At 39.3% G+C, this 13,169-nt stretch overlaps 1 protein-coding gene across 1 annotated transcript in view; it reads left to right on the top strand.

Annotated features, from left to right (window-relative positions):
- The first annotated feature begins 11,904 nt into the window (after positions 1-11,904).
- The window catches only part of LOC149302368 (isoaspartyl peptidase/L-asparaginase-like), a 32,634-nt gene continuing 31,369 nt past the window's right edge, over positions 11,905-13,169 (top strand). The window contains exon 1 of the mRNA XM_089482443.1: positions 11,905-12,097. Within this exon, the coding sequence (XP_089338569.1) occupies positions 11,905-12,097 (193 nt within the window). The remainder of the gene's footprint in view (positions 12,098-13,169) is intronic.

Consider the following 13,169-nt stretch of genomic DNA (forward strand, 5'->3'; position numbering starts at 1 on the left):
CTGTTGTTATTTTTTACAGCTTATGTGTATCAATGCAAAACACCATTAACATAAATTAACTGCAAGAGAATAACTAATAAATAATTTTAGAAAAAAATGAAATTAGGGTCCCTGGTACACCCTATTACACTAAGGAGGCCAATGATCATCCCCTTCATCCCTCTCATAGTGAGAATGGAGGGTAAAAGCCCCGGGGGTGTTAAATAACTGCAAACACTTTTTCACAATTGTGACACATTAATAAAACATAATTCATGCTCTAATCATTTCTCAATTTTACTTCTGTAACCCTTCCTTTCAAAAATTACTTGACTTTTCCTACTTCAATCCATTTTGTATGCCCCATTCAAAATTACTTTCTTCTAATGCTATGACTCTGTACATTTGCCAATATATAAACTGTAGAGCATAGGTTCCCCCTTGTCTTTAAGTTGTAAACTGTGCCAAGCAGGGCACTTCGCATTGCATTGTCCTTGACTAAGTTTTATTTTTATGTATAACCTCATTGTACAGAACTGATAAATCTGCTCCATAATTAATACTAATAGTAATAATATCTACCTCAATATGCTGAGAGACCATTTCAACTAACATACACACAGAGTGAGAACCAGGGAAGTACACAGTCATAGAGAGTACAAGGGCTAAGACGAAGCATGCTGTAGGCACACACAGAAATATAAACATGGAAACAACAAATCCAAAGGGGAGAGGGTGCAGCCACAGGGTGCTATATGTACCCAGTGTCTCCTTACTGAGATCACAGTGTGGAAGGACTATAATGTAATGTGGAGCATTGAGTTCACTCTTGAGTTGAGGCTGGAAATACAAACTTCCTTTTCCCTGTGTTACTCAATAACCAAATTGTAAGACCAGACTGCATAGCCTAAGACCTCCTTATGAGATAAGCAAACAACCTCTGGTCTGTACAGAGATTGTGTAAGTGTTCCATACTTCCATAACACATTCCTGGTAATTTCATTGCTGATGTTATTTACTAAATGTGCTTAAATTAAAACTACATATTTAGATGCAAATATGTGTTTATTTTATAAAAAAAATTGTAATGACATAATAATTGTTGAGTTATATAATCCTTTAAAAGTAGAAACAAAAATGCAGATAAGAGCTATTAAGTACATCTTGTCTGCCCATTAATGCAAGCTACATGTGATTTATGGAATTCAGTATAAAAAATAACTTAATTGAGACAATCCTAACTAGTACTCCTTGAAGACACTTCAGGTTCGAGCCATTTACATCTGCAGAAATATTTCCAAAACGGTGCAAAACTAACAATACTACACAAAAATATGCCACCTTTAAATACTGCTCAACTGTATCTTTTCATTTTCCAATATTTTCAAATCAGGATTAGTGCCAAAGTCATAATGAATTTAGATGCAAAATGTGTGGATTATGAGAGGACAGTCGTATGCATTTATTGTATTTATATTTCTACAGATGTAGATGGTTAGCTCATTTGAGCAGGACCTTCTTTACTTTTTGTTTCTGTAAGTCATATTGTTATGCACTACATATTACTGTCAGATCCAAGAGCTGCTTCCTCCAAACCTACTGTTCTTCGTGTTAGTCTACATCCCTAGCCTTGAGTACACCCCATGCCGCATTCAGTGGTGTGGCTTCAGAATAGGCTGCATCCCTGGCCTTGAGTGACAGCACGCATGTCCAGAGGCATGATAGACCTGCAGCTGGTGGGGGGCATGTCCTACTCCCTGATTGCCATACCTGGGAACTCTCGGGGGTTTGACCAGGAGATTGCCGAGTGAAGCACCGCTTCTCCGGGTCGTGGGGACTGGGTCTTAACACGCCCCGCTCCCCGCCCATTTTCCTTTTAAACGGGGGTGTTTCCCGCTGCCGTCAGTGGGAACGCCCCTGATGTAAGCGGAAACTCGCACTGAAATCAGCAGGAACTCCCACTGATGTCATCAGGAATGTCCCCAACGTCAGCGGGAACTCCCACCGACGTACACGGGACCCCCTGCTGACGTCCCGCAAGGGAAATCTCCGGATAGCTGGGACCAGAAGTTCCCAGGTATGCCGATGGCATGTCCTCATTTGTGGAGAGGCTGGTATAGCTTGGTTCCTGGTATCTGCAGTGACAGGAGGTGGCGTCCTGCTGCTGGTGGGAGGAGTATTGAGTATACATATATAAACCAAATTCACCATTTATTTCTTGCTTGATAATTGCCAAGCTGAGGTGTCTGTTGCTATACTGTCACCATTCCCTTTGTGTCCTTGCTTCAGCTCATTGAGTTACTTGAACCTGCTTGACCTCTTGGCTTTTGACCTTTGGCTTACTTCATGCATTTTACTGTTTTTCTCCTGCTCCACAACCACAACTTGTTAACCCTTTGTGATCCTGTGCTACCTGCCCTCGACCTCCTTGACTGATTATTACCTGTATATTGATTTGGACTGCCTGCTTCTGGGTGTCTACACCTCCTGCCTTAAAGCTCTTAGCCCAGTCCCTACAGTTTTGTCCTGTTTACCGATTATACACCGCAGTGGAATATGATCATGCTATATAAAACTGTAAATAATACTAATTAGTTTATCCTTTATTTAGTAGTTTATTCATCAAATGCTCCACAGATAAAATACCTATTGTAGAAAAAATAGGTTCAATAAAAAGTGTTTATTTTTCCCTCCAATTTAAGTCTTTCAAGCAGGGGTGTGGCCTATAATCGGGGTTTAGCGCAGGGATGCGCAATTCTTATCGCCGGACGGGTGGTTTTTTTTTTCTCTTTTTCACCTAGCCCTGTTGCAGGTAAGCAGCAAGGTTAGAATCCAGATCCCCCGCAGTGCAGCAGGGGACCTGCCATGAGTGTAGACAACCTCCGCTGCCGGCACTGGCGTGACATAACCTTCCGGAAGTGCCAGCAGCAGAGGTTGCGTGCAGATGTCCACGGGCTGACCCCGCTGGACACCAGGGTGTCTGGGGGTGCATTGGTAAGTCTGGGGAGGGGAAAGTGGCTTGTCTAGGGAGCAGGGAGAGTGGCATATCTAGGGAGCATAGTGGCATTATCAGGGGCATAAAGCATATCATGGGGGCAGAGTGGCATATCTGGGGGGGCATAAAGCATATCAGGGGGAGCAGAGTGGCATATCAGAGGAGCAGAGGGGAATATCTATGCATTTGTGTATTTGTTCTTTAAAAAATGTTTCTTTAAAATAGCACCAAACTTTAAGTGTGCGGCCTATAATCGGGTGCGGCCTATAATCGAGCCAATACGGTATTCAGCATTTGATTTTTCCCCCTTCTTCAGTCACACCTGGAAATCACTTCAATGACGTTTTTTTGGATCAACAGCATTACTGAACTTGACTTTTGTCTTTTTTTCATCCTAAATTACTGTTACTATGATTAAATCCCTATGTGCCTCTAGGGGGGCCAGTGTGTCCAGACCCCTGTATTGTAATATTTTTTTGTCCTTGCTTATATTATTTTATACACTAACATATACATACACATTCATTCAAATATACACACTCACAGACACACATATACATATTCACAAATTTACATACACACATACTCACAGGCAGTGTTCTCTCTAAGCTGTGCGCTTGTGCGCGCGCACATAGCTTTTTAATACAAACACATCTTTAACCCCTTCGCGACCTTTGCCGGTTCAGGACCGTCATAACAAGAAGGTCACTAAATGACCTTTGACGGTCCTGAACCGTCAAAAAATTAAATAAGCTTAGAAAGTGATCAAGGATCACTTTCTTCGCTTAACCCCTTCGAGACAAAGGCTGGTTTTACTTTTTGTACCCTTTGTGACAATGGCCTTTTTAACATTTCTGCGCTGCTTGTGTTTAGCTGTAATTTTCTTCTTTCCCGTTTACTGAACCCACACACATTAGATATTGTTTTTTTCAGGACAAGAAGGGCTTTCTTTAGATGACATTGTTTTGATTGTATCATATTATTTACTATTAAAAAAATTATAAAATATGGTGAAAAATTTAGAAAAAAATGACTGTTTCTAACTTTTAGTTGAAAAATCTTTTACTCATCTATAAAAGGTAATGAAAAAACCTGCTAAATAGATTCTACTATTTGTCCTGAGTTTAGAAATACCCAATGTTTTTATGTTTTTTTGCTTTTTTCTACCCATTATGGGGCAATAAGTACAGGTAGCGTTTTGCTATTTCAAAGCCATTTTTTCCAAATCTGGTAATTCTTCCCCCCATGTGCCATTTCGGGTATCTTTGAACCCGGCCAATGCAATTTACCCCATCAAGTCATATATTTTTGAAAACTAGACAGCCCAGGGTATTCCAAATGCTAGTATTTTAACTCTTTCCATGCACCATATCTACCACCAGTCTTTGTCAAACTTTATGGTAGTCATTTTTTTGCATTTGTTTTGTCATACACATTTTACTTCAGGTATGAATTAAAATGTTCTAGTTTATGTCACTATCACAAAACACCCCAATATGTGTTCAGCAACATCTGAGCGCAGCGATACCCCACATGAATGATTTTGCCTGGCTGTTTGGGGGCAAAAGGGCCACATTTGGGGCATGCGCATTTTTCAATGTTGAACTTTGGCATTTGGGGATCCACTGCCCATGCCCTATTTGGTACATCTTTGAGCCGGGCCATTTCAGTGTGCCCAATAAACCCATATATTTTTGAAAACTAGACACCCCAGGGTATTTCAAATGCTAGTATTTTAACTCTTTCCATGCACCATATCTACCACCAGTCTTTGTCAAACTTTGTGGTAGTCATTTTTTTGCATTTGGTTTTCCACACACATTTTAATTCAGGTATGAATTAAAATGTTCTCGTATATGTCACTATCACAAAACACCCCAATATGTGTTCAGCAACATCTCCTGAGTACAGCGATACCTCACATGAATGATTTTGCCTGGCTGTTTTGGGGCAAAAGGGCCACATTTGGGGCATGCGCTTTTTTCAATGTTGAACTTTGGCATTTGGGATCCACTGCCCATGCCCTATTTGGTACATCTTTGAGCCAGGCCATTTCAGTGTGCCCAACAAAACCATATATTTTTCAAAACTAGACACCACAGGGTATTTTAAATGCTGGTATTTTAACTCTTTGCATGCACATATTTTACCACCAGCATTTTTTCAAAGTTTGCAGTAATATTTTTGTGTGTGTATTTTTCCCACACACACCTACTTTATGTATGAATTTACAGCTCCTGGTATATGCCGCTGTCACACGACACCCCATAATGTGTTCAGCAACATCTCCTGAGTGCAGTGATACCCCACATGCATGGGTGTGTCATTTTTTGGGGGAACTAAAAGGCCACATTTGGTACGTGTGCATTTTTCTAATTGGAAATTAGATGTGTGGCCATCCTTCCCCCCGTGTTAATTGGGACGTTGTTGAACCTGGCCCATTCAATTTACCCCATCAAATCATACATTTTTTAAAAGTAGACACCCCACGGGCATTTAATATGCCAGTATTTTAACTCTTTCCATGCGAGAATTGTTTTAAGCTAATATGCTAATTTTAGGACTTGCTCACAAAAATATACGGACGCCCGTTTTAAAAGCGCTAAACTTAAATGGTGTCGCTGGAATGCCTCGATCAGGAGGCATCCAGCGACACCAAACACTTACCTCTGGGTGGGCTGTGACCGCTCCGGAGAGCGGTCACAGCCGCCGCTGCCGGTGATCTTCGCCATCAAGCAAGATGGCGGCGGCCCGGGAAATAAAACAATAAAGACGAAAAAGTTCGCTAGAGGGTCTCCAGACCCTCTAGAGAACTGGCTCCACTTGCTGGTTGAATACAGGTACTGCATTCAACCATGCAAGTCAATGGAGCCCAGCTTTCTAATCACTATGTGATTAGTAAAATATTCAAAAAAAATAAAAATGAATAAAAAATGGAAAAAAAAATTACAAAAAAATGTGCTAACATTTAAAAATAATTATGCAGTGATGTCACTAGATGAACCATCCAGTACCAGCAAAATGTGTAAAAAAAAATATTAAAAAAGTATTAAAAAAATAAAATAAAATTAAAAAATAAAGTTTATTATTTTGAGCAAGTGCTAAAATTTCTCAAAAATCTCAACAAAGAGTTAAAATAAAAGCACTTCAAATACCCAAGGGGTGTCTAATATATAAAAAAAATGGCTGATGGGGTAAATTGGAGTGGCCTAGCTCAAAGATAGGGCATAGGTACAGACTGACCAAAATGGAGAAAAAAAGCGCACTTCCCAAATGTGGCATTTTAAATCTGAAACAACCCGACAAACCCATGCATGTCGGGTATCACTGCACTCAGGAGATGTTCCTGAACACACATTGGCGTGTTGTTTGACAGTGGCATATACCAGGACCTGTATATCTATAACTAAAGTACAATTTGTGTGAAAAAAAAATAAAAAAAATTACTATTACAAAGTTTGACAAAGTGTAGTTCTATAATTGGTGCATGGAAAGGGTTAAAATAACAGCATTTGGAATACCCTGGGGTGTCTAGTTTTCAAAAATATATGGTTTGAATGGGTTAAATTGAGTTAACCGGCTTCAAAGATATTCCAAAGAGGAGAGGGAGGCACAATGACCAAATGACCACCTGAATTACGCATGCCCCAAAAGTAGCCTTTTACCAGCCAAACAATCTGACAAACCCATGCATGTGAGGTATCGCTGTACTCAGGAGATGTTGCTGAACACATATTGTGGTGTTGTTTGACAGTGACATATACCAGCACCTGTATATCTATAACTAAAGTACAATTTGTGTGGAAAAAAAAATAAAAAAAATTACTATTACAAAGTTTGACAAAGTGTAGTTGTATAATTGGTGCATGGAAAGGGTTAAAATAACAGCATTTGGAATACCCTGGGGTGTCTAGTTTAAAAAAATATATGGTTTGAATGGGTTAAATTGAGTTAACCGGCTTCAAAGATGTTCCAAAGAGGAGATGGAGGCAGACTGACCAGATTTGTGAAAAAAGATTTGGAAATCATAAAACGCTGCTTGTACTTATTGCCCTATAACTTACAAAAAACAGCAAAAAAACATAAAAACATTGGGTATTTCTAAACTCAGGACAAGTAGTAGAATCTATTTAGCTAGTTTTTTTACTTGCTTTTTTAGGTGAGTAAAAGATTTTTCAAATAAAAGTCATAAAATGTGTTTTTTTTTTCAATTTTTCACCATGTTTTTTTAATTTTTTTTATAGTAAATAAGATGATACGATCAAAATAATGGTATCTGAAGAAAGCCCATCTTGTCCTGAAAAAAACAATATATAACTTATGTGGGTACACTAAATGGGTGAGGAGAAAATTACAGCTGAACACAAGCACCACAAAAGTGTCAAAACAGCCTCGGTCCCACAGGGTACAAAACGAAAAATGAGCCCGGTCCTTAAGGGGTTAATCCAGTACTCATGGAAATTTATATACATAGGTATTTCAGATTTGTTTACAATTACTTAACCTATTTTACACACTAGCTTACTTCCATACACACATACGCTAACATTCAAGCACATACACTATAATGCTACCACACACTAACATACTTTGGAACACATACACATACTAACATATATCCACACACACACTAACATACTTCTGCATACACACCCACACACTAACATACTTACACACACTAACATATTTACACACACTCCTACTTTTTTCTGACAGCTCTCTCTTGGTTCTCCCCGATTGACAAGGGGTCCTCCACAATGCAAGGACTAGCTAGGTTTTATAAATATATTTAATTACACTATGTAGGTGAAAAGCGTATTTTAATAATCCCACTATATTGCATAAATATCTTTTAAGGGTGTATTTCAACATGGTCAGTTCTCAACCACAATAACTTTGTAGAATATTTACATAATTTCATTAAAACATTAATGCGATCTTGACCTGAGCAACTCATTCTAGCTGTTACTAAGTTTTGTAAAGGTGTTCACCACACAATATCTTACAGAATAGTTTCTGACAAGGGATTCAAATTTACATTTAAAATCTGGCATCCTTTGTGCAAGATACTCAAGATATAATTGAGTTTATCGCCTGCAATCAAATGAACAGCCTGAAAGATTAATGTACATTGTTGAACAGTGGTTGAGATGTTTCTTGAACTATGACCAAGCTGATTAGGTTTCTCCATTAACATGTAAATTTACATATAATAATGCACAACTTAAATGTTTTAGTCCAACCTATCTGTGAAATAAATTCTTCCTTATCTATACTGTATAGTAGTATATTATTTTACTAGTTGTATAGGACAGACAGAGTGTCGGAATACTTGATGGATATGTAGGGAGCGTAGAGCAGGGTGGCACCAGATGGTAGGAAGGAGCCAAGGACAAGGTCCGAGAGGCAAATCCGGGTCAGGGCAGGCAGCGAAGGAGCAATAACGAGAGACGAGCCGGGTCAGAACAGGAGAGGTACACAAAGTCCAGAGAACAAAGCCGAGGTCAAGTACCGGGAGGTCAAACACGAAGAAAGGGCAGGATAAATGAGGACTGGAATAGCGCAGGACAAGAGGCACTAGAAAGCTTAATAACTAAGCCCAGACTGGAGGGTGAGCAGGGTTTTTATATCTCACAGGCAAGGTTCCTCCCACTGACTCACAGGTGTTACCACCTTCACCTGTGAGGATATGTAATCCCCACCATGGGGTTGTGTATAAGCTAACTCTGTCTGCCCTGCACTACTGTGCAGCAGACAGCAGATGACGCAAGTGGCCGTAATAGAGCGGGGGCGCGCCTCGTGGTAACTGCCGCGGGTGGCCGTGATGGCCGGACGGTGCATCACGTGGTTGGCGGCGTGGGAAGGACTGCGGGAGGACGGGGACACAGTCCGCCCTGCGACGGAGCACGGCGTCCAGCCAAAGACCCAGGTAAGGGGTATGATGAAGGGCTGTGGGCCTGACACAGAGTCTTATGGATCCAAGTACAACTGATGGGCATGATTCTATTTAATTTTGCCCCATCCTGATTCTACTGATGGGCCTGATTCTGTCATTTTGGTAAATTTGTCGGATGAGCGGATGAGATTACACTGATTCACATATGCACACCGTCACATACACATAAATACATTTTGTAATATATATATATATATACACACAGATTCATATATACTATAATATATTAATTATTAGGAAGCCTTGAAAATCATGTTGATTTCAGATTTAATACACATACAATCATTACAGACATGAGTAGATTCAGAGTGTTAACCCCTCTATTTCTAGACATTACACACACAGTCACACAAACAGACAAACACAGTCACATGCAGTCAAACACACATACCTCGTGCTGGGTGCAGCTTACACTGGTTGGTGTTAAGGAGGGACTCAGCCTCAGGAGAGGCTTCTAAGCTCTGGCAATCAGGAGAATTGAGAAGTCTCTCCTAATGGCTGAGACCTCCTTAACTCTGATTTCTAATTCCAGGATAATGCATTGTCCTGGATTGAGGCTGCCCGAGACCCGGGACTTAAAGTCCCATTGCGGGACTGTCCCAGGCAATCTGGGACATGTGGTCACCCTACTTCCACATCTTCTAACTTCAATGTTCTATCTGCGTTTACATCCCCACAGACATAACCCGCTGTCAGGGTTTTATGCAGACAGCTTGCCTGGGTCATGTCTGGTGCAAAACCTGAACCTGGGACCTCAAATCTTCAGGCAGGTTCTCTGTTCTGCCTGCCACTTCTCTGGCTGATATATAGCTGAGGCTACTTCCACCTGCAGCCAGTGCTAATCACCTGCACCTAGTACCTGTTTGGAAGACTATTTAAACCAGATTCCTTGCTCAGTTATACTTTGCCTTTTGAGCTTGTGTTGTGGCCTGTTATATGATATCTGACTTGTTGCCTGTGTACCTGACTATGAATTTGTGTCTGGACTGTGACTCCACTATTAGACTGTGTCCCTGTGTGGGACCATCATATACTTGTGGTGACATCCTCTTCCTGATCCTCCAATTAGGAGAGAGGACATCACCGAAAGCGATGTGAACTCATGGCAATATGGTGGTGCTTCCAGTGACGTCTTCTCCAATTGGTTTGGAGGAGAGTGAGTGACAGTGTGAGAGAGTGAATCAGAGTTTATATGGGTACTGGGCAACAAATTTAGTTCCCAAATTTTCAGCTGAACTGAATAGGCAGGAAACAAAATTCATTGCCTGAAAACGAAGGTGCCAAAAATGACTCAGGAAATTTATCCAAATGTTTTTTGGCCCATTTTTTATGAAATAGTCATATCGATAGAACAGTGATCTAATGAACATAATGATTTTGTAATGTCCATTGACTCTTTGCATGTTTATAAAGCATCTGCATAAAGCATGTACCAGTGAAATGTATGTGAGTTTGTGGTGAACTACCGTATTTGCTCGATTATAAGACAAGGTTTTTTTCAGAGCAAATGCTCTTATAATCGGGGTCATCTTATAATCAGACCTCAAATAGGTCTGACTATGAGACTAAGATCCAGATCCCCTGCAGCGCTGCAGGGGACCTGGATCCTCCTGTCTTATGCCCCCCCAACTTACAGGTGCTTCTGAGTCCCTGGTGTGTAGCCGGTGCAGCGTGTAGATCTCTACGCGATTCGGGTAGACAACTTCCGCTGCAGCCAGAAGGAGGTGTGGTTAGCAGCGGGGGTTGTCTGCGTCCATCGCGCAGACCTTCCCCGGCTGTCAGTGAGGAGAGTTCCCCCAAAACATATTCTGGTAGGTACTAAGCAAAAGCATTATTTTCTGTAATAAATGATAGCATAAACTTTATATGTTATATAAAGAGATGGAAAAAGGTGATATTGTGCTCTTATGTGGTATTTCTAATAAACATAAACAAATGCAACCTTTGAGTGGTTTGCTTTACTCAATATTCAGGATATGTAATAACCAAAACAAAAAATAACATAAAAAACTGAGAATATAGCAATCTTCTTAAGTGATTATTAATTTTAATAACGTATCACAGACATTTCAACTTTAACATCTTTGAGCTCTTTATATCTCCAGCCAGATCTCCATCAAGCTCAGGGTTAAAGAAATAATTTTGTATATAAATATTTAAATAAAGGTATTTTTACTTTAAATGTTCATCCAGTATACAACAGATTAATTTCAATTGCGCAAGATGGCGGCGCGTCCTTTAAAAAAAAATTAACAAAGTTGGAAAAGTTCACTAGAGGGTCTCCAGAGAACTCTTGAGAACTCTGGCTCCACTTGCAGGTTGAATACAGGTACTCCATTCAACCATGCAAGTCAATAGAGCCCAGCTTTCTAATCACAATGTTATTAGTAAAATATTTAAAAAATTAAAAACCAAAATGTTAAAAAAAAGTGGTAACATTTAAAAATAATTATGCAGATGAACCATCCAGTTCCAGCAAAATGTAAAAAAAAAAAAGTCCAAAAAGAATAAAATAAAAAAAAGTTAAGTTTTATTATTATCTTCCCCAAAATCTTGACATGGAAAGTGTTAAAGTAAAAACATTTGAAATACCTAAGGGGTGTCTAGTTTAAGAAAAATGAGTGGTTTGATGGGGTAACTTGGGGTGGCCGGGCTCAAAGATAGGGCATAGGCATAGATTGACCAAAATGGGGGGGCGCACTTCCCAAATGTGGCCTTTCAGCCCCCAAACATCAGACAAACCCATGGGTGGTATCAATGTACTCGGGAGATGTTGCTGAACACATATTGGGTGTTGTTTCATAGTGATGTTCATGCTCTTATACACAGGGGTTAGGTAGATCATTGAAAGACAATCAGTGGGGACAATAGCAGCTGTGTATGGACCCTATGATTGTTTGGGCCCTGGATTGCTGCTTTTTTGCCCTGTAGACTTAATGGTTTTTTTTCCTTTCCCAGGACCAACACATTAAAAATGAACTGTAAACCAGTTATCGTAGTCCACGGAGGTGCATGGGCGATACCAGATTGTCTTGCAGAAAGCAGTACAGATGGTGTAAAATCTGCAGCACATCAGGGGTTTCTGGTTCTTAAGCATGGTGGAAGCAGTTTGCAGGCTGTGGAATCTGCAGTACGCATTCTAGAAGACAACCCAGCATTCGATGCAGGTACTGGTTAGCATAAGCCTTTTTATTAGTTTTTGCAAAAACAGATTAGATGTTGCTTAATTTTGTTAGCTCTTTCATAAATAAATAAGAAAACAAAATAATTATATTAACAATATTAAAATTGGGAAATCTTTATTCATAAATAGATTAAAGCCTACTTGATTCATCCAGTGAATGTAAAATGAGTTTTTGGCATTGACAAGACTGTGATGGAACATAGGATGATTCTCAGATTCTCTATATGGCAACAAATGCTTAAGCTGTCCAAACCATGAATATTTATGAATGAATATGTGTGAATGAATGAGTATTTGTGAATGAATATGCGTAAATGAATGAATGAATTAATATCTGTAAATGAATGTAAAGAATATTAAAAACACAAAAAAATTATCACATATACCGCCCTGTAAAAATGTGCATGTTCCAATTTTGGCCATGAAGCTTCCTTAAAACATGCCAAACTTATGCATGAGTGGCACTGCTGTACTTGAGGAATGTTGTTGAACACCTGTCTCTGTATCTGCAGTTGCATATATCCTGGGCAACAATTCAAAGCAGCTGCTAACTTTGAGTGAGTTTGGGGAAAAAGATGCAAACAAAATGTCAAAATGACCATAGTGCAATACCCTGGATTGCCCACTTTTGATTAACATATCTATTTTTATGTAGCAGTTTTTATAACATGTAAAACAATGTGGGGGTTTTTTTCAAAATATTAAATTTTTTCATATTTTTCATACTAAATGCAGGTTTATATAGATGCACATATGTATATATGTGTATATATATATGTGTATAATTTTTGTGGGTAAGCTAAATGAGGAAGACGGAAACTATAATTGAACAAGAAGCAGAAATGTTGAAAATGCTATTGTCCACGATGTAAAAAAGCCATCATGACGAGGTTAATTCATCCTTCAAAACATTGAAAATCACTACATTTATAATAAATATATACTTGAATTACAAATAAAGAAAACATTTTACATCAATTCTACAAAGGTTAAAACTTTTCTAAAACTTTGTAAACATACACTCTTCCAGAAGCAATTATTTTTTGTGTAAGAAG

Source organism: Sceloporus occidentalis, unplaced genomic scaffold (assembly GCF_023333645.1).
Source record: "Sceloporus occidentalis isolate IW3139 unplaced genomic scaffold, rSceOcc1.0.p SCAF_19, whole genome shotgun sequence".
Lineage (NCBI taxonomy): Eukaryota > Metazoa > Chordata > Lepidosauria > Squamata > Phrynosomatidae > Sceloporus > Sceloporus occidentalis.